Source organism: Stigmatopora nigra, chromosome 10, assembly GCF_051989575.1.
Source record: "Stigmatopora nigra isolate UIUO_SnigA chromosome 10, RoL_Snig_1.1, whole genome shotgun sequence".
NCBI classification, from domain to species: domain Eukaryota; kingdom Metazoa; phylum Chordata; class Actinopteri; order Syngnathiformes; family Syngnathidae; genus Stigmatopora; species Stigmatopora nigra.
The window spans coordinates 8,658,213-8,682,238 of record NC_135517.1 but is presented as its reverse complement, the minus strand read 5'-3'; the positions used below and the strand labels follow the sequence as shown (position 1 = coordinate 8,682,238).

At 38.5% G+C, this 24,026-nt stretch overlaps 1 protein-coding gene across 2 annotated transcripts; it reads left to right on the top strand.

Annotated features, from left to right (window-relative positions):
- Positions 1-3,183: 3,183 nt before the first annotated feature.
- Positions 3,184-20,130, top strand: tafa4b (TAFA chemokine like family member 4b). 2 transcript variants are annotated; one of them, XR_013327720.1, is made up of 7 exons: positions 3,184-3,274; positions 3,892-4,007; positions 8,480-8,635; positions 14,239-14,363; positions 17,432-17,682; positions 19,797-19,855; positions 20,055-20,130. XR_013327720.1 is itself a non-coding variant. In XM_077727096.1 (5 exons), exons 1-5 carry the CDS (start codon positions 3,219-3,221, stop codon positions 17,441-17,443), a joined length of 465 nt encoding a protein of 154 aa, XP_077583222.1. In that variant the 5' UTR covers positions 3,184-3,218; the 3' UTR covers positions 17,444-18,184. The 2 variants fall into 2 exon arrangements, 1 of the variants encoding a protein (XP_077583222.1); XM_077727096.1 differs by lacking the exons at positions 19,797-19,855; positions 20,055-20,130 and having other exon boundaries at positions 17,432-18,184.
- The last annotated feature ends 3,896 nt before the right edge of the window (positions 20,131-24,026 follow it).

Below are 24,026 nucleotides of genomic sequence, written 5' to 3'. Positions count from 1 at the left end.
TCACGTAGTGGTGGAGTGCCGTGGGAGCAAACTTTTATGTCGTTACTTTTATCACTTCCATTGATCTTTTTTAATTTAAAAAAATATTTATTTCACAGCTTCGACTTATTAGGGTCAGCAATGAGTTCAAGCTTATCCCAGTTGATGATAGCAAGAAGAAAATTTACTTCATACTGGAGTGTGTTGGTTAATTTATCCAACATGCATAAAGGGTGATGCTGTTTTGTTTTTGATTAAGACCTTTCTAATTGGACAGAAAAGGTCACTGAGACTCAAAGTGCAAGATTAATTTGGATAATTCATGTAAGTGGATTCAGTGTTAACTTTGCAAGTGGGCTCACGGATTGCAAACAGATAATTTTGTTTGGATGCAGGACACATGAATATGCTCGTGGCTAAGGTGCGGGTGTCTCATTGCATGCTAATGAGATTGTATCACTTGTGTAAAATCTTTGTGCAGAAATAGACAGAGGCAGTCACCTGGACTGTGACACTGGTCGAGGGTTCATTTTTGAAGGAGTTAGACTTGTCTTCCATTCTTTGCCAGTGTGTGTCCTTCGTTTTTTTGGCTCTCTTTTGTGTATTTTTTTTTTATCCGTGCACCATATATTCCGCACTATAAGGCACAACTAGAACTTCATTTTTCTCAAAAGCTGGCAGTAGGCCTTATAATCCGTTAAGTCTTATATATCAATCAATTCTGGTTAATCATTGTAGGAAATTCCATTTAGCGCAGCTCCATCGAATTGATGCATAATACAATCCCCTACTACTACTACTACTACTACCACTACTACTACCACTACTACTACCACTACTACTACCACTACTACTACCACTATTACTACTACCCTTACTACTACTACTACTACTACCACTACTACTACTACCACTACTACTACTACCACTACTACTACTACCACTACTACTACTACTATTACTACTACCACTACTACTGCTACTACTACTATTACTGCCACTACTACTACTACCACTACTACCATCTAACACCACTGCTTCCTATAACCAGATGTATATGAAACTTTTTTTATCTATTTATTGTAGGTGCGCTTTATAATTCCGTCGCACCTTTTAGTGCAGAAAATGCAGCAATTAACAGTATTTTTTTTAGCTCCTTAGCATAAAAACCTAAACCAAATTTAAGGCCTACACACACACCATTACATTGGACTCTTTTTAATGAGTTTATCGGAGAACAAATGTGTTAAAAATGCACGGCGTGACCATTCCTTTAAAAAGAGAATAAGAAATGGGCTCCTGTGTTCCCATCCAGCATACCTAATCGCTCAGCCCCACAACACACACGCCATGCATATTCCTACAAAAAGTACATGAATGGAGCCTATAAGCACTGATATGCAAATTATATACACACATACTATATACCACATTGAAATGTGTAAATACTATACATGTTTCAAAGAGGGAGAAAGCTACAGCTTCTGGCAATGAATGTCAGTCAAAGCTCTTTCGTTATAAAGAGCAATAGGCACATTACAGAAAAAGCCATTTATTTTTGTATTTATCATACGGCAGACACATCATCGTATATATTTTTACATGCTTTCTTCTGCCTCCTTCTAACAATACAATCACACCTCTTACAATTTCTCCCCACTAAGATCCCCGTAATCGCTGGCACTGTCACTCATCATCAAAATGCTATTGGAACAATGTCACACTTTATATTTTCCAAGTGTTTCGGTGCCACTTTCTTGCTCTTCATAGTTTCCACACAAACAGGTTTTCTTTTAAATTTGTTTTTGTTATGTTCAGGTTGCATTGTCTCCCAAATCTGTTGATTTTTTTATTTTTATGTATTTATTTACTTTTAATCTCTGCTATCCATATTTTACATTGATTTTGAGTGTGTTTAAATTACTTGAGGATCATCACAGTCTTGATATAAAAAATGACTCTGGCCTTCCAGTGTAAAGTTAAACATGATGTTTTTTATCATCATCCTCCCTGAATTTTACATTAGTTGAAGACCTTTATTGGCAGAAATCGAATTTTAATAGTTGTTGATCTCGAGTACACGAGCCCTGCAATTGAATGGGGGCCACTCCAGCTAGAATAAGTACCATCTGAAACATGACCCTGATGAGGGCAAGTGTTATAGAAAAGTGATCATTACTAGTATAAGGAAAATACATCAAATCTTACTCAGATTTATTTATAACATTGACATTGGTCACTTCATGTTTTACTGAAGTGCTTCACTCTTTCCCCTCTTTCTCTGATTTTGTTTTTGTATCCTTGCCTATTTATTTTCCTCTCTGCTGCTCACGTTGTTAGATTTGTCACCAGCAGGGGTCAGTGGCACAACGTGGACTTCTCATGTTTGGTTTGAGGCTGACACATTTTCTGCAAATTCCATAGAATTTGCAGCAGGCTGAGCTGACTTTTAATGAGGCAGGGTGAATAATGAAGGTCTAAAGAGGGGGAGACATTTAGTTATTAATGCAAATCTGTTGTCATTCATTCCGTTTGCTGAGTTAGTCCCTTTGTAAAGAGAGAAAAGGTTGACATTCTTACAAGGGAATGCTAATTTACTCTGAGTGTGCAACTCACTTGTATTTAGGGAGATTGTCTACTATTTACTTCTGTCTGTTTATTTTAATTTACACTTCAAAGTATGCACAAACATATTTGTGCGCCAATATATGTTTACTGTATGCGTCACATGTCCACGTGAAGTGTTGCAATTTTGCTTTAGGAGCTTTGGGTATTCTTATTTTTGTGGGTTTATGTACACTCCATTTTATAAAAGAGTTAGACAAATACATGTCCACCACATCCATGTTTTTGTTTACAGTATGTACAAAATACATGAATACTTTGTGTGCGTGTAGTAATTTCCAATGTGTGTGAGAGATGATGTCAAGGTATTGTGATGTCTAGAGTGGAGATCATATTGAGCCTGCGGGTAGGTGAAACTATTGTAAACAATGAATCTGACAACCTAGGCCGACACATCTTTTCCCCAGTTTCTGTCTCCGCATATGCATGTGATTCTATGTTAGTGTGTAGACCTTCACTCAAGGCCATCGGAGGCCACTGACGCTCCCTATGGCACATTCGCCTTTCTGACCTTGCATCTTTGTGCTTGCTTATTCCAGGGGCTTCTGTTTGAAGGAAGAAGCAGCAAGAAGCAGCAAGAAGCAGCAAGAAGAGGCAAGCTAAGGTGCGATTGGATGCAGCCATGGCCTGTCATTTATAGAGTGGAAAAGACCAATAAAACGGAAATCAGGTAAATAGAAGTGACAGAAAGAATAGAGATATGGATTGAGATTATTAACATTGATTTAAATAATATACTGAAATGAATGACTTGATACAAATAATGTAAATTTAAATGTGCGCAACATGCCTCATAAGGAGGAATTTCATCATTACACCACTTGGAGAAGAATCTAAAATATTATTAGATTATTTAATATCTTTTATAACCTTTTAAACTAAATTAAGGTAACATTAACATGTGTTTCAGTGTATGGTAGCTACATCAACAGTGCAGTGGAGAAGATTATCTCGGTTCAATAAATAATGTAATAAATAATAGACAGTGAATATTGTATCATGAAAAAAAATACAAAATAAAAATAAACTAAGAATACTAAATAAATTGGACAGGAAGGGGATGATGGGGAAAAAAAGGGAGCACTGTTGTACAAGCTTCTTCGACCTACTCATTTGCCACTTTTGACCACTGCGTACTCACTGCTCACATTGTTTCTACTTGTACAAGATGCAATCTTGTCTCTCTGCTGCAGTGTTGTGCCCTTTGTCTTCATGTTATACTCATGCCCCTTTCCCCTGTTCTTCCATGCCACCCCTGTACCTCATTCCCCTCAACACTTCTTACAGGATGAAACTGTGGGGAAGGTCAGCAAGGCCTTTGCAGATGGCCTACCTTGTTGCCTTGACGATGCTCTGCATTGACATTGTGGCCAGTGGCAACCGCAACCATCGGGGATCGACAGGTACTTGTTGGTTCCCACTTTGAGTCCTTTTAGAAATACCACAAGAGGTTAATTACACTGTCAGTTTAGCGACCTGAGATGTTTCCCATGGCTCAGCCTTCCGACTCTGATTGGAAAAAAAGCTCAGCCAATCTCCCTGTCATGGTCACTTGACAGAATGTAAGCCAGAGCTTTATTTCACAACCATTAAGGAGCTAAGGGCCACATAATATTTTAAAAAAATCTCATAGCTCACCACAAAACAAAAATAGCACAAAAAGTATCAATGGAGTACTAAAATAATGTTGACAACAACAAACTAACTAACCATAAAAAAGATTTAAGGGAGGGTGATGAAGAGTTTTTGTCGGTTCTGGCACAATTTTGTATTTTTAAATATTTTTTGTCATTTTTTTGTGCAAGAAATAACAACACAACATGGAAAACAACTGCTCACATTAACAAATAGTCTTCAGTTAACTTAACATTGGTGTTTTTGAAATTTGGGAAGGAATTGCAGTTTTCTGCACAAACTGGTGAGAAATAGCAGAAGCCCTGACCTCAAAACAATAAGAGAAAGACTTGAAAATAACTGATCTGAAATAGTTTTTCTTTTGGACAAACACTGTTTCCGTAATGATCCAGCCTGCTGTATAAATACAAAAGGCACTTGCTGTCGGGAGATGTCAACACAAACATATCAGTGTGACTGTCATCTGATCTACTGTAAGTACTTTGATACATCCAATACTTAAGTCCACACCTCGGTGAATAATGATCGCTGTTGACTGAGAATATCTCTCAAACTCTCTGATTTTAGGGAGCTCATTATTACCAGTGCCTACAATGTTATGCATCGCAGCCACCTCAGTCAATAATTGCTTTACTTTACTTACTTTACTACTTACTGTATTGCTACTCTTGCTGTTAACAGAATTTATTCTGTATTTATTGACTGTGTAAAAGTCCATTTTATTAATAGATCAGTACAATTGAGTGGAGACTTTTAATTCATTGCTGTTGGTTACATACAGTTAAAAAAATACTTTCTCAAACTTAATTGGGATAATTCCTTTAATTAACTCAGTTGCTTGACTTCTGCCACTTGTGTTTTGCAAGGTGACTTTTACTTTCAGTAGAAATGCAACCATCCTGCTTTCTGGGCAGTAAGTGATGGTGTTATTTTCTCTTTTGATCAAGAGGAGGCTGCCTGCTTAGGGCAGGGATGCGACTAATTGTGGGCCTTGTGTTATTCTGAAGGTCACGTGTGCCCACCTCCTTCTTAGACACCCCTCACAGTAGAAAAAGATCACTCGCTCCCAAACCAAATGAGGCTGTTTAATGAGAGTATATTTTAATTGGTTGAGATTTTAGGCTTGTACACTGCGAATATTGTCTGTGTATAAGTCACACATTCAAATTAGTTTCAGGCCCCAAAAACAAACCTCTTTTGTTACATATTTTGGGGGAAAATACGGGAAGAAGTGACTTCAAATTGTCCTCAAGTGTGAATGTGACTGCGGGGTGGAAACACCTGTGCATTGTCAGGTGGGGTCAGCTACAATTTACCGGCAATTCTTGTGACACTAGGCATAAGAGAAAGAAAAAAATGGACTGTGTACATACATACATGTAGGTTGAAATCACAGTACTGCTGGTGTTTTAGTTTTCACCAGAAGGTGACGCTAGAGTTAAAAACATGCCAGCCTTGAAAAAAATCCTTCTATTTTATACTATGATACACATTGTAATATTTTCTTAACCACATACAGTGACAGTAAAATAAATGTAAACAGGGCAAGCAGATTTATGTAGGAGACGACTTTATCGAACAAGGTTGGCCAAGCGCATGCGTTAAAACTGCATATAATATGGCCTATGTTTTGACTGATGCATAGTGAACATCTGATTTGGTGCAAATCATGTAGCCAATCAGAAAGAATTTGCTGTGCAAACAGAAACTTTGGAAGTTGAGAAAGTTGATGATGTGTTTAAGGACCTATCACCTAGTACAGACACAGACTTAGATCAGAGGATTTTTTAAAATTTTTACAACAAACAAAAAGTGGAAGTGTCAAGAAGGATGTATTTGTCACGTACCCTGATATTTCTGTGGCATCTCCCGAATGAATAACCATTTTTTGCCACTAAATGCAGCTGTTGCATAACCAAATTGTGTGATTTAGTGAAATTTTGTGTTTTTTATGGCTGTTTTCATCCCCCAAAAATATGTTACCAAAATCCATTCTTAGCATACATTTTATGATAGTAATGTCTTTAGGGCGGCTGTTCATTCTCGTGGGCATGCCTGTCACATATTGACAGACACAGATTTTAGATGAATTGCATGATGTGGCTGAGCCCTTGGTTCAAGGTTGGTTTGTTCCCTCATTGTGGTTGTCACCCCCTGTCCTCCGCTTTCCTTTTTTTACTATATATATGCAGGTGCTTATTATGGCTTGAGAAACATTTTCATTTCTATATGGTACACTCTATTACTTTATTATGGTCAGAAGAGAGGGAAGCTCGCAATGCATTTATCTTAAATTAATGAGTGCTGAAAGGTAACAGCGCTCTGACCATGATGCATCCATCCTCCTATACACAATTTTTCTAATTTAGAGTTGGCAGACCTCAATAATGACCTCTCTGCACTGCTATGAAACTAAGTATGAAAGCAACTCAAATATTCAAAATGTTTCTAAGTTCACTTTTATTAAGTCTATATACTATCACCTGATTAGGGTCCTTGTCCTTTGTAAATTTAAATTGCCTATTGGTCTAATGCCGTTATCAGCAGCTTCCATTATCATTCATTTGTGTTTTATTCAAAATGTTACCAGTCTATTAGTTTGTATATGTGTAAATTTGAATGAACTTAACTCTGGGGGTAGGTGTATTAACAAAAGTGCCGGTATGATATCAGATGAGTACTCTTGCGACTGCAAGGGATCAATGTGCAGGCTTTGTGTAGGAGAAAACAAACAAACTTTAAATCAGAAAAGATGAGTGGGGCCATGGCCTGCAGAAATTGAATCCTCTGTAGATTGTGTTTTTTTGGCACAGTTCTGTGTCTGCCGGCAAAGCCCATTGACCTGTGCAGCAAAAGTTCTAGAGAATGTGTAAAGTCACGTACATAAATGACACTTGAGCTCATGGCTCAGTCTTACCCTGGTGTTTACAAGGCTGCAAAAAGGCTTATAGGTGGCAATGTTGCCTGCCGGGTTTGCTCAAGAAATGTTAGAGGAGTCAAGGGGCACACAACAAACCTGAAGATAAGTCAATGGGAATACTTTGGGGAACCATTAGGGCGGATTAGCTTTCACCAATCATTTGCTGTCTAGACATTTTCATCTTCATTTTTTCTCACGTGCACATGAGCTCGGTGTAAAAAAAATAGCTTTATTAGTTACTTTATTTCCTCAAATAATGGCTTCCCTTATAATGCCATATTTTGACATCTGTTCCCCGAATCCTCTTATTTTGAGGTTATTTATTCTCTCAAACACTGAAAAATATTATTATAGATAGATAGATAGTATTTTTGTGCATTTTCAAATTCTAGGATACCTTCAGTATGCGCCTTCCCATTTGGTACCAAGTATTATTGAATAGTCGACACTTTCTCTTCGCTACGTACGCCCCATGATAGTTGATAGAAACATGGATGCACCCCAATCTGTCCATTTGTAGTTGCCCTTGCTCAAGGGTAAGTCAGCCATAGTCTGGATGCAGACTAGTGTCACATTATCTATTTGATCGTCTCTGTAAAACAAAACATTATTATCAAGTCAGCATTGTTTACACATCTCTTTTGGGAAATTTGAGCAGGTGTACATACATAAACCCATTTTCTAGTTTAACTGGAAAGAAAGAAGTGTTTTAGAAACTTCACATACATTAAGCTGTACAGTTTGATCACCAGGCAAGGGCATGTTGTGCAAAATGTACATAAATTTAAAAGCATCATTCTGCCTCGTTACTGTCAAGAGAATATTATAATTAACTTGATATTCTCTAAGGACTTTTGTAGAAATCCAAGTAGCTTGCAAGCATTTTGCATGTGTGGGGTGTCAGATGATATGTAATCATTCTTTTAAAAGGTGACTTTCCAAAACACATAAACACACACTCAGATGGAATTACCACTTTTATTGTTTTGTCCTCCGTCCGGCGACGACAGCAACAGATATATTTAATGAGGGCTTTTGGCAGGGAATAAAAGTAAAGTGTCAGTAAGAGTGTTTACTTTTCAGTTCAAGATTTATGGAGCTCACCTAAAGTAAATCATTTAGTTGCTGTTTTCACAGTCCCTTGTGTAGTTTGTGCCATGCACTTATTATTTTCACATTTACAAATGGATGTAAAGAAATGCTTACAAGTATTGGAATAAACTAAAATCAGATAAGTTTAACTATCAACTGTTTGTCTGCTTCTCTGAAGGTCTGAACATTGGGTAAATACTTACTGTCTCTATATATGTCTTTTTTCAGTCTCTTACCAAGTGAAGCAGGGGACATGCGAGGTTGTGGCTGTTCATCGCTGCTGTAATAAGAATAAAATTGAAGAGCGTTCCCAAACTGTCAAGTGTTCCTGTTTCCCTGGGCAAGTTGCCGGCACCACCAGAGCCAGACCCTCGTGTGTGGAAGGTAAGAAAAAATAAAATCACTTCAAACCTTTAGTGTATAGACCATAAAGTGGTGGCCAGTCTAATGTAAACATGCAAACATCTAGGAACGAAAAACATTCTAACTAAGTGTGTCGGAAAAGTTCGCAAAAGTCTTTTGTTGGAAAAGACAATGACCAGCTTTTCCCTTGGTAGTAATTCAACTCTTTTCAAGTGCATTTTTTTTCATGCTTTGCCAACCCTGTTTCATGCACACTGGAAGCCCCACAACACAAAACCAGTTACATGCTGAGTTGTATGAATTATCCACCCTGAACTATCTCGCCTCTACTTAGAAAGGAAGATATTTCAGCATAGTTACACCAGTTAAGCAGAATATATAAGCATAGCAAATCATAAAGATAGATGGATGTATTTATTTTGCATCTTAGCCTATTATAAGACTAAATGCTATTACAAAATAACACCACAAAAAAACAACACAAACTTAGCAGATCTGCAAGTTCATTTCATGCAATTTCACTGAATAAAGAACTGGATTTGTTGTTTAACCTTTTTGATGAGATCCTAAATAGGAGCAATGTATTGATAATGATGAAACCAGGCAACCGTAGCAGCAATGATTAGTTTTTTTTAATGGAAACTCAGATAAATTAGGCTGTTGATTTAACAAAGTTTAGTAAAAGGACAGGAAGGACACAAATAAGACGCACATGTATACAAAAAAAGGGCTGGAAGAGTAAAAGTCTATGATGAATTAATTTTAGGTGAAGATGGGTGAATATTAATCACTGATTTGGAATTTTGTGCATTCATCATTGTGAGTTTTGCAGTTGATTCCAAATTAACCTCTATATCTCACTGCCTTGCACTTCCAAATACAATCGTCAGCCGCACTCGTTTTGCGAGTCAGGCTTGGCCTCAGAGTTAGCAGGTCCAAATGATCTGTCCTCAGACACACCCAAACAAGTATGCCAGCACCTCTCTCACACGCCTTTGCTGATGGAGAGAGACAAACTTCCCTCTGTTGCCAGCCAGTGCAGAATGGCCATGGTGTAAATGGACTTGCATTATTAATGCTGCTGAAAGAGGAGCAAATGCAGGTCCTATTACTGGCTGTAGGCTTGCAAAGCATAATAGATACTGCACATTTTTTTTCAAATGATCTCAATTCTTTCCCCCCCAAGTAATCAAAATGCTGTTTACTTTACAATAAAATCAGTGATAATTGTTGAATGTGGGAAAGTAAGTGCTCTAAAAATATCAATAACATAAAAATAAATAAATGAATATTCAGAGTACACAGTAATAATTAGATGGCTTTGTTTTAATTAGAGGTAAGATGTAATATAATATTAGTATACCGTTTCAGACAATACACCATAATGAGGAGCTTAAGCAGATGCCCAAATGACCTGTGTGAACTCTCCCAGCCGATCATAAAAGACAGTTTTGAATGGGATCAAATTAATTATAATTACATTTGTGGCATGTGCCATTATATGTAACATAATGATTGAAAGCGTAAAGGGAGAATAGTGTAAATGTATCCATTTTCACTACTTCAATTAGTGCTATATAAAGCTTATAATTACAGTATTACATTCACTGAATGTGGAACAAATCCTAAAAACATGAAGTCTTAGTTCACTAGCTACAATGCTACAGAGTTCACTTACCCCATTTTATTTCAGTACAACTGTTATAGAATACGTTAAATTAAATTTCGGATAAAGTTAATGCAACGGCAATCCCATCAAATCACGCATAAATAGTATTTATATGTAGCGAGTGTTACTGCTCAACATGCTTTGTGTTTTCAATGGTTTAGAGAAGATGAAGTACTTTATTGCTGGAAGTCAGCTTTCTGATGTACGATTTGATCTATTTCAGGTCATATTTTGGTCACAATGCTTGTCTTTCCTCCTAGGAGTACCTAGCTATACCTTTATAATCTATTTCTTGTTGAGTTTTATTCCACACTTGTGTATTCTTGCAATTCACACATGGTTCCTCCGTTACTAAATCATATTAGAAAGAACATTAGATTTCATTCCAAGCACCTAGATAGGGTCACTATGCAGTCCAGTTATGGTGCCTGAGGGTTTTGTGCAAGGTCTACCTTTGGCTGCTTGTCTTGTATACCGTAACTCTACGTGTGCACAAGTGCAGCATGTTACTTAGAATAGCAATGACCTGATATCAAGGGTCCATGACTGATCCCCCCTCCTTCACCACACGCAATCTACTCTATAAACTGCATGCACACAACAGCATGTTTTTTTTTTTTGATGAGGCCTTTGTAAAGTATTAATGGACCAACAGTAGGGGAAAACAATATTTGAGGTCACATTACCGTGTTATGCCTTTACACATGTCCTCATGTGTCCAAATGTGGGATATCCACTCATTCAATTCATTTTTTAACTATAACAAAACAATTCCATTATACTCTCTCTTGTGATAATAAGGGTTACAGGTCATTGAAGTCTCATTATACGCGTAAAACAAATGAATGCCATGACATATTTCATTTTTCATGTTATTGTTTGAAGCAAGGGCAAATTGTCTGATCCTTAAACACATATTCATGCTCGGTTGAATAATTAGTCACTTTTAATCATTCAAATCAAACATTTCATGCTGAAATAATGGAAGCCTGTTTTTTACTGGAGCTGCACATGGATGAGTGGATTGCATATTTGTGGTTTAAAACTGCTATTAAGTGCGCTGGAGTTTTCATTTTTCCACCTGGTCATCTTACCTGTTCTCATTTGAGATGGGCTCTTACTCACCTGGACAAATGAAAGACTTAATTATTTGACTGATGTGCATGAATTGATTTTAAAGACGACATAGATGCACTCCTTACTTTGTCCACATGATGTCACAAACATTACAAACAAAATGCAAGCAGAAACGCTGCAAGAAAGAACTGTTTGGAAATCGTACAGACTTTGCTGTTTGTTTACATGCAAAATGAAGAAAAAATGAATTACTTTTTGATTGACATGTTGTCATCAGTAGGGCGGTTAAGCATATAGCTTTTGGTAACCTCACAGCCCAACATGTCTAAGATCCTCATTGAGTGCAATTTGAAGATGTCTGTAGGCTTCCTGAGGAATTACTGCACACACATTGTTGTACAACAAAACTACAAAATTACCTACAACAAAAGTTGTTGTTTTCTTCACAGAAAAACTGTCACAAATCAGTGATGGTAAATCTCAATGGTCTGTCACCAAGAGGTGCGACTGTTTTACTGAAGAAAAAACATACTAGGTTGCAGAAAAGAGGTTGACGTTTATCGATTTAATATAGGAAAAACTAAACATGGAAAAATTTAATTGCAAAACAATTAACAAAATATTTCAATTAAAGATAACATTGCCCAGATGATTACTCTAGTTGATCTTTAACCTGGCTCGGCAAACCACTATTTTGTCATTAATATGTGGCACTCTATAGATTAAAATCCAATATTTACAGTTAGAATGAAATGTTTCACTCTAATTGTCTCTTGGCAAGTGAGTATGTCCGTGGGCAAGTGTTTATATTCAGACCTGTCGTGACTCGTGGCTACTATTGAGGGAGTGTGTAGGAAGCAAAATGTGGGCATAATATGATGTGTTTACTTGTTTTCAAAATGGCTCTACTTACAAATATGATTATAACTAAATCACAAACCACACAGATGACAAACTTCAACCAAGTTAAACACTCATTTTGGCCATATGCATGAAGCAGTGACCATAAATATCTTCTATAAGCCATTGAATAAAAATAAATGGATGTGTTTCATTCAGATTCAGTCACCAATGTAAAGTTTTCACTTTTTGAATGTTATGCTGTGTAACTTATGCTGTCATGGTACACTTGCCTGATTTTCAGCGCAGGTAGAATAGGTTCAGTAAACTCACTTAAGGTGTGAATGTGAGTGCGGATAGTTATCTGTCATATAAGTGACTACTTACCAGTGCAGCATATAGTCTGCCTTAAGGCAGAAGTCAGTTGTGACCCTACACAATCTAGAAATAGATAAACATTATGCTGCACTACAGGGACTAATAAAGCTGAAAACTTACTGGACTGTAGCGTGCCATGTAGGCACGCTAGGCACTGCTGGGTAATTAAAAAATAAGTACAAGTATACATATTAATCAGAATTCAGACACACAAAACAAAAGCACTACCAGTAATCTGGTTTTTAAAAAAAGTATTATCTCATCTCATTTTCTGAACTGCTTTATCCTCATTATGGTCGCGCAGGGTGCTGGAGCCTATCCCAGCTGACTCTAGGCCAAAGGCGGGGGACACCCTGTATCGGTGGACGGCCAATCCCACGGCTCAAGGAGACGGTCAACCTTGCCCACCCATACCTAGGGGCAATTTAGAGTGTCCAACCAGCCTAACATGCATGCTTTTGGAATGTGGGAGAAAACCGGAATACCCGGCGGAAACCCACGTAGGCCCTGGGAGAACATGCAAACTCCACACAGGTGGACCGATCTGGATTTGAACTCAGGACCCAAGACCTGTGAGGCCGTCACGCTAACCACTCGCTCCACCGTGCCGCGAGTGTAGAATCTACTGGTCCAATTTTGATAGTAATCATCGGACACCTTATTCTCCACATTCCCTGTTAATTCCCTGAGGTAAATAGCTCAGAATTAACTGCTACACACACTACCCTTCTAATCTCTTTGCCATCGATCTGGCAAGTCCACTGTCTGATCTAATCATGACATCACAGACCAAGCGCTGAAGCCTGTTTGCTTTTGGACTTGACAGGCAGTTTTTGGCGTGTCAGGCTGGCCGCGCCCACCCATTATACTCCAGCATGGAATAAGTTGCAAGGAAGTATGTAATAGGGCTCACAGACCATTAGCTCTAAATAACACTCAATGCACTATTATCAGGACCATAATGGAGACATTAACAAGCATTATACAGCCATTGGTTTTTAGAACCGTTAACTGCCTCTAAGATCATGCATCATAACAGCCTGTTAAACGTCACTCTTTGTAAAAGCTATGACTATAAAAGCATGTGACTTCATGTGGCTTTTTTGTTGTCTATTTCCATCATTGCAACTTTGTGCCCACACTGTACAACAACTTTGAACACAACCTTCTTTATTTTCAGTTTAAGACTACATTCCTGGATAGCTATCTTTTAAAGGAATTGTTTAGCCGCATTGTTTGTCTTCTTAATTTCCTTTGTTACCCATTTCCCACTAAAAATGTTTTTGGTGAGTGAGCCAATAAGCCGATTTGCCTCCATTTTCTTTTCTAAATAGAAATATTTATTTCTACATAAAACTACAACTTCACCAATAAAGCATAGTTGCAGGGGCACTGTACAAGTATCAATGCGGTAGAGCTTTTTCATTTTGACGTCAAACAAGTAGAAAAGGAAATGAAATATTCTAAATTAAAATAACAATATAATAGATAATAGATGGATTTACTCTAAAGTTAAGTAATTGTTTGATCTAAATGATTAATGTTATTGTGCTGATACTGTTGTGTTGCATCACCAAAACTAACCCAAACTGATCCAATGTTATATTGCATTTCATAATATCCATTCTCTGACTTCCTATGTCAATCTCTGCTTTTTCAGCCTCCATTGTCATTCAGAAATGGTGGTGCCAGATGCAGCCATGCATGGACGGAGAAGAATGTAAGGTCTTACCTGACTTGACTGGCTGGTCCTGCAGTACTGGCAATAAAGTCAAAACCACTAAGGTGAGACCCTGTGTTGACATTTTATCAGTCATGCAACTATCTTCCTGTCACTCTTATTTTTTTATGTACATCAGTTCAAGAAAGGAACTGTGTGGGAAGTAATGTGTATTGAGCACCATGTTGTTGAACAATGTAAGAATAGCTACGGAATCACCCAAAAAATCTGCATTTTAGCATGATAGTGTTTGATAGTGTAGTGGTTGACTCACACTGCTTCTCTATGGGCAGTGCTGGCTCAGTTCCCCCTGATGGGCTTTGTGGGTTCAGTCATTGTAATTCTTTACATTTGTTAAGCATAGTAATTTTATTCAGAAAAAGTACTGGTAGAACTCAAGTTGACCTAAAAAAAAGATATAAGTCATATAGATCATGGCTTAATAAGTGTGTGAAAAGAGTATACACAGTGGCTGGTCAATATAATACAGTTAAGTTCGTAATAAGTCAATGTTATGAAACTAGAAAGTCACCGTTGTCCTCACAAGTTTACTTGCTAACCTTTTCTTTTAACATTTTTTTGCACAATGCCATCTATAACCACAATACTTTTGTGTAAAGACCTAATGAACTTTACATTACCCTTAAATGTTCTTCCAAAAATATATCACAATGGCCCTTTCAGCTTGATGGAGCTGAGATTGGCTTCAATCTTGAACCAAATTGATTTTTTTCCCTGCCCAGAGTAATAACTGAATTTAACGTACACAACTTCCATATTAATGACATATACATTATGGCAAATGAGGGCTAAACATGTTTAAAAGGGTTAAAAAAAAAAGGCAAACCAACTTTCAAGCTGCTCAGACAAGTGCAATTTAAACACTTATGCGAAACATCATTATCTGTTCTACTTTACAACACAACACTATTTTTGGTCAGGTTGGAGAAGACCATTGCACACTCCAATCCACCAGCACTTTAAGGTCTTAATAAAGATTGAGCTGGCGGGTCCTACTTGGCCGTTTATAAGCTACCGACGTGTGGAAGTTAATTTGCGTCAGCGGCATCTCGGTTGTGAGCTTATTTGAGCGTAGCAGGCAATTGAGAGCAGGTTCACTTGATTTACACAGGTGTGAAGAGAAAGTGTTGTGAAGAAAACCACACTGGCCTTACACGAGTAATTGCTCAAGAGATGGCATAACAGAACAACATCTGTCGCATCCATTAGAGTGCATTATGACTGGCCTTCCGCAGAGGTTTAACAATTATGGGTCATAATTAAGTTGGTAAGTGGGATAGACCAAGGAACAGAGGCTCTGCTGGGTTCCGCCAACCCAGATGCAGAAGATTTAATGACCCCGGGCCCAACAACAACTCTGGGACCAATAGGACAATTATCCTGATCCTGTTGGCACTCCCCCTCCACATCTGTCGGTTTTGTCACTCCTGCCGTGTCACTAAACCATCAGCTGAGAGTGAAAAAGGAGCCTAAAGGCTGATTGCATCCGTGGACGTGATTTGCGTTTGCAAGGCGATTTGGAAACAGTCAACTGTTTCTTGTGAGATTCGGTGCCAGATGTCACCGCCGATGGTTGCGACGAGACATCGGCTCTATGGCAACCGTTTGCAGGGCTCTGCTCTTTCGCTCTTTCTGTCTTGTTATTGTCCTGCATTTCTCCTTCCCCTTATGACCTCCCTTCGCAACCTCAACATTGCATTCACTATGATTATCAGGTTCTGTCCATATCTTTTAACTCCCACACAGAGTCGGTGTACTGTGCAAAGATGTATGGAATTTGTCTTTCCACAGAAACACTGAAAGACTCTTTGTAATAAGAATGTGTTGCAAGATTGTACATTGTAACATAACTTTTTTTGTGGATCGCACATTTGTTACGTTTTATATAAATGGCCATTGTATTGGCAGCAGATGTTTTGTGAAACATTGTTATGAAGATGAAGACCCTTTTTTTCGTTGATCGGAAAGTATTGCCATTATTGCAGGATTATAGTAGAGTTTAGTAGCTTTTTAATGAGCAACATACTATATATACATATACGTCACAAAAGGTGTGTGGGTATAAACAGCAAAAATTGCTTTGCATTTGCAAAGTTCTCACGGAACTTTTTGCATTATTTTTGTTGTTGCATCGTTATTCCCAAATTTAATAGACCAATTTCCCATTAAAAATCCACACATAACCCCTTATGATTAAAACCTGATATCTAAATATATGATCCCAGTCTGTCTTCGTAAAATGATACCATAAGCTTTGTGCACCCGTATTAGGACAGCTTTGCCTGCCCCTCTTTTTACCACCTCTCAGGCTTCATCAGGATGGATGGGGAGTGACGGTCCCCGTATAATAACTAGCTTGGCTGTATGCTTCTGGTCATTGTACTCTTGAAAGAGGAGCATTTGTTTTGGTCTGATGTCAAGAACACCATTGTCTTTGTAAATGTTTGTAGTCATCTTTGGCTCGATCTTGACTATGCTTCCTTCCAACTTTGGCAAACAAGAAGATTCCTCAAACTTGATAATTCCACTGCTATGATTCTACATAGAAACAGTTCACAACTAAGAAATCCATTGTCGCCTTTAGGTCAGTTTGTATTTAAGGAATATTTCTGACATTTTATGGAGGTCACTGCTGGAGGTCGAAAAACAGATTAATTCATGCTTCCTGTTTGTGCTCTGACATGGACCATACAGGTTAGTACACATATGTGTATCAGTATTGGTACATTAACTATAAATTAGTTTTACACATGAAATGATTTGATTTGATTGATTTATGTGGGTGGTCTTAAATTGACTACAATACATTCCATTATGTTGTTTGACTTCAATGTTATTAAATGCCAATTTATTTTAGGACAGTACATGATGTGCAGTTCATTATTTCTTTCCAGGCTCAAAACTTCCTCCAGACTGAATTAAATTGAGAGAAAATACACATTAAATTCTAAAGTTATTCTGTTAGAATGTTAGTTTTATATTCAGATGAACAATGATATTTGGTGAGTCATTGAGTGTTATTCATGAAGTAGGTGTGAAGAATATGTATCCATCTCTTTCAATGTTAAATAGAAATTTGAGCTCTTATTCTTCTTTTCTTTTCTTTTTTTAGGTCACACGATAACAAGAAAGCTGTTGAAAGGAAAAGTGCAATACATCATCTGGACTAGTGACTAAAAAGAAAATGGAAAAATCTGATGTCGGCATACTATTACAAAAAAAAGACAAAGTAAATATCATAATCCTTACCTGTGGTAATGCGAAGACTGCATTGACAATTTCACAGGATGATGAAGGAGAAGATTGACTTTTTAGGTTCAACTGTTGGACGCACAGATGACTGAAACCCATTCTGAAGACTGTGTAAGCATTTCAAAACGTGTTTCTAAGCAAAGCATTTGTGGACACCTGAGCATATTAAATTGTGCGTAGTGCGCCACCGGACACAATTGCAGACCTTTTGTCAACATGTAGAGCTTATATACTGGATCGGAGAGCTAGTGGCTCATAACTAGCAAATTAGATTTAAATTGCTCTTTTGGGTCAAGTGGTGACCACAAAGACTGCTTTGTGAGAGATAATTTGTAGTTCTAATTAGGAATTGCAGTGTAGAAACAGAACAATATATTAAAAATTCATGTATGATATTTGCACTAGCTGAAACCTTGGATATTTGTTTTGTTACTCCCACATCACCCCAAAGAGATTATGCAGAGTTTAAAATTCTTGTAAAACTTCTGACATTTGATGTAGTGGAAAATAGAAGGTTGTCTCGTTACACATCAGAGCGTTTGAAAATGACACCAATATAAACGAGTAAAATACAACTTAGCAAATAGGGACCATGCTTTATATTTTGTTAGTTATAAATATTTATTCAGACAGATCTCAGTTGTCATCTTTTAAAAGGAGATTCATAAAAAGTTCAATCACAGGGTTGTGTTGTCTTTATTATGAATGCTTGTTGCTTTTCCTGTAAGCTTATCAAGCGTATTTGCATAACAACTTCCTGAATGAGGATCATTTGAAACTACCTTTATAAGAAATTGAAGATGTTTGTGTGCGCGGATCGATTTCCCCCAAGAAAGCTGTTCTGCATCAATTTTTCAGAGAGATACCTTAGTATAATTGTGTTGGGTAAAAGCAGTTGAACCCTTTGCAGTCTTGCCACACTAAGGACAACAATGCACACGCAAACAACCACATTAGAGCTCTCAGTGCTACTTCTAATCCCTTGCCCACCTTTACAGTCCTTATTCAGGAGTTAATTTTGCCTTTAAGTATTCACAATTCTATTTTATTTTTCGCTTCAATATACATCCAATTGCTTGCCTTCCCTTAAATGTGTCTAGCTGCTTGTCTGATATGTGAGCGTGTCAGGTCATTGTGTCTCAGGGTTTGGCCACAGGGGACTGCTCCTCTCCGAATGAGACTCTCTGCTTTCAGTCATGCTGCTTTATGAGCTATGATAAATCTGTAGGAGCCTAGTTTGTGTCTTTCCTGCTCCTCTGCTCAGCTCTGTGCCAGAGGGAGCTGAGTGGAAAGCAGGCCTACTAGTGGCAGGCAGCTCCGCATTCTCATTACTGAGGGGCCAGCACAGCGCCAGGCTTCTCTCGGGACCGCTGACACGGAATATTTTTAGGCCTGTGTTGCAGCACAGCAGCTTTGCCACGGTGGCCTCTTCGTGTGCAGTTTCTCAGCAACAATTGTCTGTTTTGAGGGTGTTTTTTTCATGCCCATGTGTCACTCAAGTCTCAACAGTCACTTCAATTTACTGAAGGGGTGGACACACAACTTTGGAGGAGTGGCTCAACCAAGTCTCATAGCAAAGCAACTGTGATATCAAGTAAATGATTCGCATCGAACTATACGAGCACTTTGGTTTCCTCGCCATATTTTCTCTCGCTCTGTCTTCTCTCACTTTCCCTCTTTGTTACTCTCCCCCAGAGGTTTGATGCTCAGTGGATGAGCCTGGCGCCTCGTTTCCATCGTCCTACACGCTATCTGCAGCAAAATCAATATTTGAGAACAATTTGCACTGCTCCCTGTTGGCTTATGTATGGCTATGCGGCTTCGCCTTCAGGTTTTAAAGACACAGATTGTGTCAGAACGATTTTGGCAATCGACCCGAAGGTCAAGGAAGTCTTCACCACACATACATTTAGAACATTTATACAGGAACGTAAGGACAGCAGCAGAAAGAATGCACATCCCTTACTATTTTCCCAGTTAAGTTAGAAAGATGAACAAGGCTTTTGTCGATTAGCCAATGGCATATCATATTAACTTCTTTACCCTTGATAGGATGTGAATTTCAGGCACTGCTGTTTAAGTTATGTATATAGTACATATTGTATGCACTGCTTACCATTGCTATTTCCATGTGCTAAAAATATAACTGCTTGAAATGCATCTGTGTATTATTTACTGAAACTGTTTGCTTTTATCTACATGGTTTGGTGTATGGTGTGACCCAGAGGCCTGAACCCACAGAGAAGAACATACAGCATGTTGAAAATGACTGCAGGATAACATGGTAATGAAAATGGATATTACAAAATCAGCAATACAAACAAAATCAAAGCGATACCGATTTAGTGTTTGAAAGAAAGGACAGGGGATGATTATTTCAAGAAACTCTTTATATGCTTAGGTTCCCAAGAAGGAAGGCACTTGCATTCTTTCTTTTAACAGCTCCAATAGTCTGTAAACATGTTCTTCCAATTTGTATCCAGGGAATGCTTGCCTTCGATGAAAAAGCCCATCTGACAGACAGCAGAGTCAACGCACAATAACTTTCATCAATCAACGGTAATTCACACAATAAATCCTAGGAATTTTGGAAAATGGCCCAATTACAGGGTTTTTTCCCCTTCCCGTCATGGGCTACATTTCTCAGATCTGAATAGAAATACTTCAAACTCCTTGTTCAATCTTTACAACATTGTGTCACTTATCCACATCTAAAAGTCATTTCTTTTTGGTTTCTTTGACAAATTTGCAAATTCTTTGGTGCATCTATGCATATGTTTTTGCACGTCTCTACTTCATCGTGCAAAAATTGAATAGCCCCTTGACCTCATTCCACACCTCTGTGACAAAAGACAAAATATTCAACCACAATACTGGCTTTTAACTGCACAAAAGTTCTTACGCGTGAAATTTTGTCTGAGAGACTAACTTTGTAGTTATCAGAAAATATTATTTAGTTAAATTTTTCCCTGCCAGTGCGTGTAATGACTTAACATCCTGATAGTCGTGTCAAATTAGTAAATTAAATAGCTAATATAAATTATTGGTTACATAAATACAATTTTAGAGCCGATAACCAGCATCCGCGTGTGGCTGTCTTCTGTCACACTGAACCGAATAGATTTGTGGACAGGAAGACAGGGAGCCTCATTAAACCAATCTAAATCTAAACCTAATTTAATGGTACACAGACCTTTTATCATCATTCAATTCACTCCAGACCATAATTCAGTTGGCCCCATCATTCAATGTTCGAGTGCAACTAGTGTAACGGAATAACAGCCATGCGAATCTATTCGCTTCTGCAAATTGTTGTCAGGTGAAAGTGTGAAGATTAATTGCATTAGCCACACTCTCTCACACTGTGTTAAATGTGACAAAAACACTACAACACAGAATAGAAATCAATGAAACTGAGCTGCAAAAAAGTGAAAACAATCAAAAGTGTCATTAAGAGTCATTTGCAGGAGGCCTGCGAAAGGCTGATATTGATGGTAGAGTGAAAAGAGATTCATTAACATCTTCCTCCTCGCTGCTTCCTTTCGCCGAGCCCTTCCTTGCTGTGTCGTCAAACTCACTTATCTCTCCCAAGCAATTAGCCACTGGAGGCTTTATTGACCGGAGTCTTTGTTGTACTAACTGGCTACATTAACATGGCCATAGCCTAGCAGCCTTGGCAGTGCACGTGTCAGTGCCAATGTGAAAAGAACTGATAAAGGGGAGCCCTGCCGTGCACGTGCTTGTGTTTGGAGAATACGGTAGCTACACCGATGCATATTAACAAGCTTATATCATTGTTTGAGCTGGGCACCTTTACTATACAACCGAAGGGTATCTTTCCGTGTCTGTGTGTGACTGAGTATGTGTTTTGTGCGGGCAGGTTGGAAACACTGCAAGCAATTCATACAACCTATTTTACATCACAAAAACCTGAATGTGAAATGCACAGAAGCATTGATAATATTACATTGCGTATATGCATGCGCTCCATCTTGGAATAGAGGCTAGTGTATGTATGCAGTGTATAGGATTACACACATTCTCTCAACAATATGACAAATTGCTTGCAGCTGATGCTACCTACTCTTGCGACACTTGGGCATGGAGAGTGGGAACTAGAGACAGTATATAGGTGTGTGTGTGTGTGTGTGTGTGTGGGGAGCATTATTGCGTGCATGTATCTTCAAAGGGTTAATTTGAAATTATAGTATAGAAAGGGTTAATGAGTGGTCAGCATGCCCATCTCACAGTTCAGGGATTGAGGGTTTAATCCCTGGTAGATTAAGACCCCAATTTGTGGATTTTGCCTGTCTTCTCCATTCCTATATGGGTTTTTCTTAGGTGGGTTTTCATGATGTGTAACAATGGAAAAGGAATCATCAACATTATTGGCATATTTGCAACAAGTAGACAAAACGGTGGTCTATATATACAGCAAGCTCCACACATTTTTATTTTCCTCTCTTAACCTACTCATCTATCAGCCTCTGTGGTTGTCTTCATACTAAAATGGCAGACCCCCCAGCTGTCCAATCATACAGATGTGAGTGGTATGAAGAAGGCGCCTGATAGTCTAAAACAGCTAAATCGCTCTGTAATCACCGTGTTGTGATGGAGGCTCAGCAGGCATGCGAACAGTTGCAATTGGCCAGACAGCGCTTGTAAACAGGAATGGTTGTACAAAAGAGGTAGCCTAAATAATTAATAGGCTGTAAGAGGATCTGGCTTTGAGGGATTTTAGTAGCGCGTGAGTGAGGTTTGAAAAAATATTTTTTGGCCTTAACCTCTGAAAATGTCTTTTATCAAGCCCCCACAATGTCCTGCCCTGGGGATGGCATGTTCACATTTGAATCCTTTCCTGTGTACTCCCACTTTGTCATTTTGTGACGTAAATGGGTGAAATTAGCCTGTCACTGTTACATGAATTAGTCTTTTCCAGTGTGGTTAATGGGTCAAGACCCCTTTCAAACAATGTGGTTAAACAAAAAGAATATCTGCAGTTATCCACAACAATGTGTATTTCTATTGCTATATCTTTAGCCACACACTCAATCAATTTAACAATGTGTGCACAATTAAAACTGGAGTTACTTTATCAATCACAGGGGTTCATAGACATCTTGGTTGAAACCCTTACTGAACGAGAGATTGGCTTGATTTTGATGGGATTTTATGCAACATTCAACTTCATGTTCTTAAGAACAAATACAAACGCTGACTCAAATGTTCACAAATGCAGTCATACTTGCATGGCAAGTCTTCTTTGGTTCCCTATCAAAGACCAGACAAGGGTTTTTAATATTGTATTTTTTGTATCTTCTACTCGTTTTGCGCCTCAACTAATCGGGATCAGTGGGTGGCCTTTTCCCGACAACAGACATGTGTTTGTTTGGCATTGGGTGGGCGGCTTACATCATTGTCCGCCTCATGGCCGCGTACTCCCCTTCGCTGACATGAGGCGAATGCGCTAAGATCATCATCAGAGGAAATTAGCGCAGTAGTGTTGAAAGCGCCCGCTTCTCACAATAGCCAGTGGCCATGCTAAATCATCAGCTTGTCACTTTGCTGGGGTTGACTTCAATTATTCTCTCAATCCGCCTCCAAACCAAATTGCATTATTACAATTATATCCATTGCATGGCATATTGTCTATTACATGAGACAGGGAAGAAGGCAGAGAGAACAATGTATCGGGGATGAGGGGTGGGCATTGTCAACTTGCAAAGCACGTTTCACTCTTCCTTGCTCTTAAAAAGACCCAATTGATATGTTTTCCTCTCCAACTATATTACATAAACCCAGTCTGCGCTTCCTTCACTTTTCCTTCATTGATTGAAATAAGTCCATCGCGGGTTACTGAAAATCACCCACCCGTTTTCCTAATGCTTGTCTTCATTAGGGTTGTGACTCTATTAAGGCTCACTCTGGATGGCCAGATTACCTCATGCCAGATCGGTGACGATTCAGTTTTAGGGGATGTAAAACAGTCATTTACAATCACACCTGTAGGCAGTTGATAGTCTGTAATTAACATTGTATGCATGTTCTGGGGGATGTGTGGTGAAGATATGTAAATGAGGACAAAATAATGTGTTTCTGGGAAAATCAACAGTTTTTCAAACCACAGATCATTTTGGTGAAATTTTTCTTTAGCGGTATACATAGTCCTTCACGGAGGTTATCTGGACCCTGTTTTAACTGTCACAGCTGTCATGCCAACACTGTCAGCATTTATAGGGACGTGGCCCTTCTCATCAGCTGTGCCTCGGCTCACTTCCCAGGCCTTTGCCTTTGATGAAGTCCGAGATGTAATGTAGCCAAGTTCTGTCTCAGGCACTGGCTATTTTCACATCACCACCTGCTTGAGCTGGTAAATCAGACTTCCCGCTAAGAGAGTAAGCACTGCCGCTGGGATGTCAGAGCGTCACACTGAGGACCTCAGGAATCCCACTAAC

Bases quoted from the DNA above. Each gene is read 5' to 3' on its own strand.
- tafa4b (XM_077727096.1), top strand. From the start codon at position 3,219: ATGCAGCCATGGCCTGTCATTTATAGAGTGGAAAAGACCAATAAAACG. The intron at 4,008-8,479 runs GTACTTGTTGGT...GTCTTTTTTCAG, and splicing joins CAACCATCGGGGATCGACAG to TCTCTTACCAAGTGAAGCAG. The intron at 8,636-14,238 runs GTAAGAAAAAAT...CTGCTTTTTCAG, and splicing joins CAGACCCTCGTGTGTGGAAG to CCTCCATTGTCATTCAGAAA.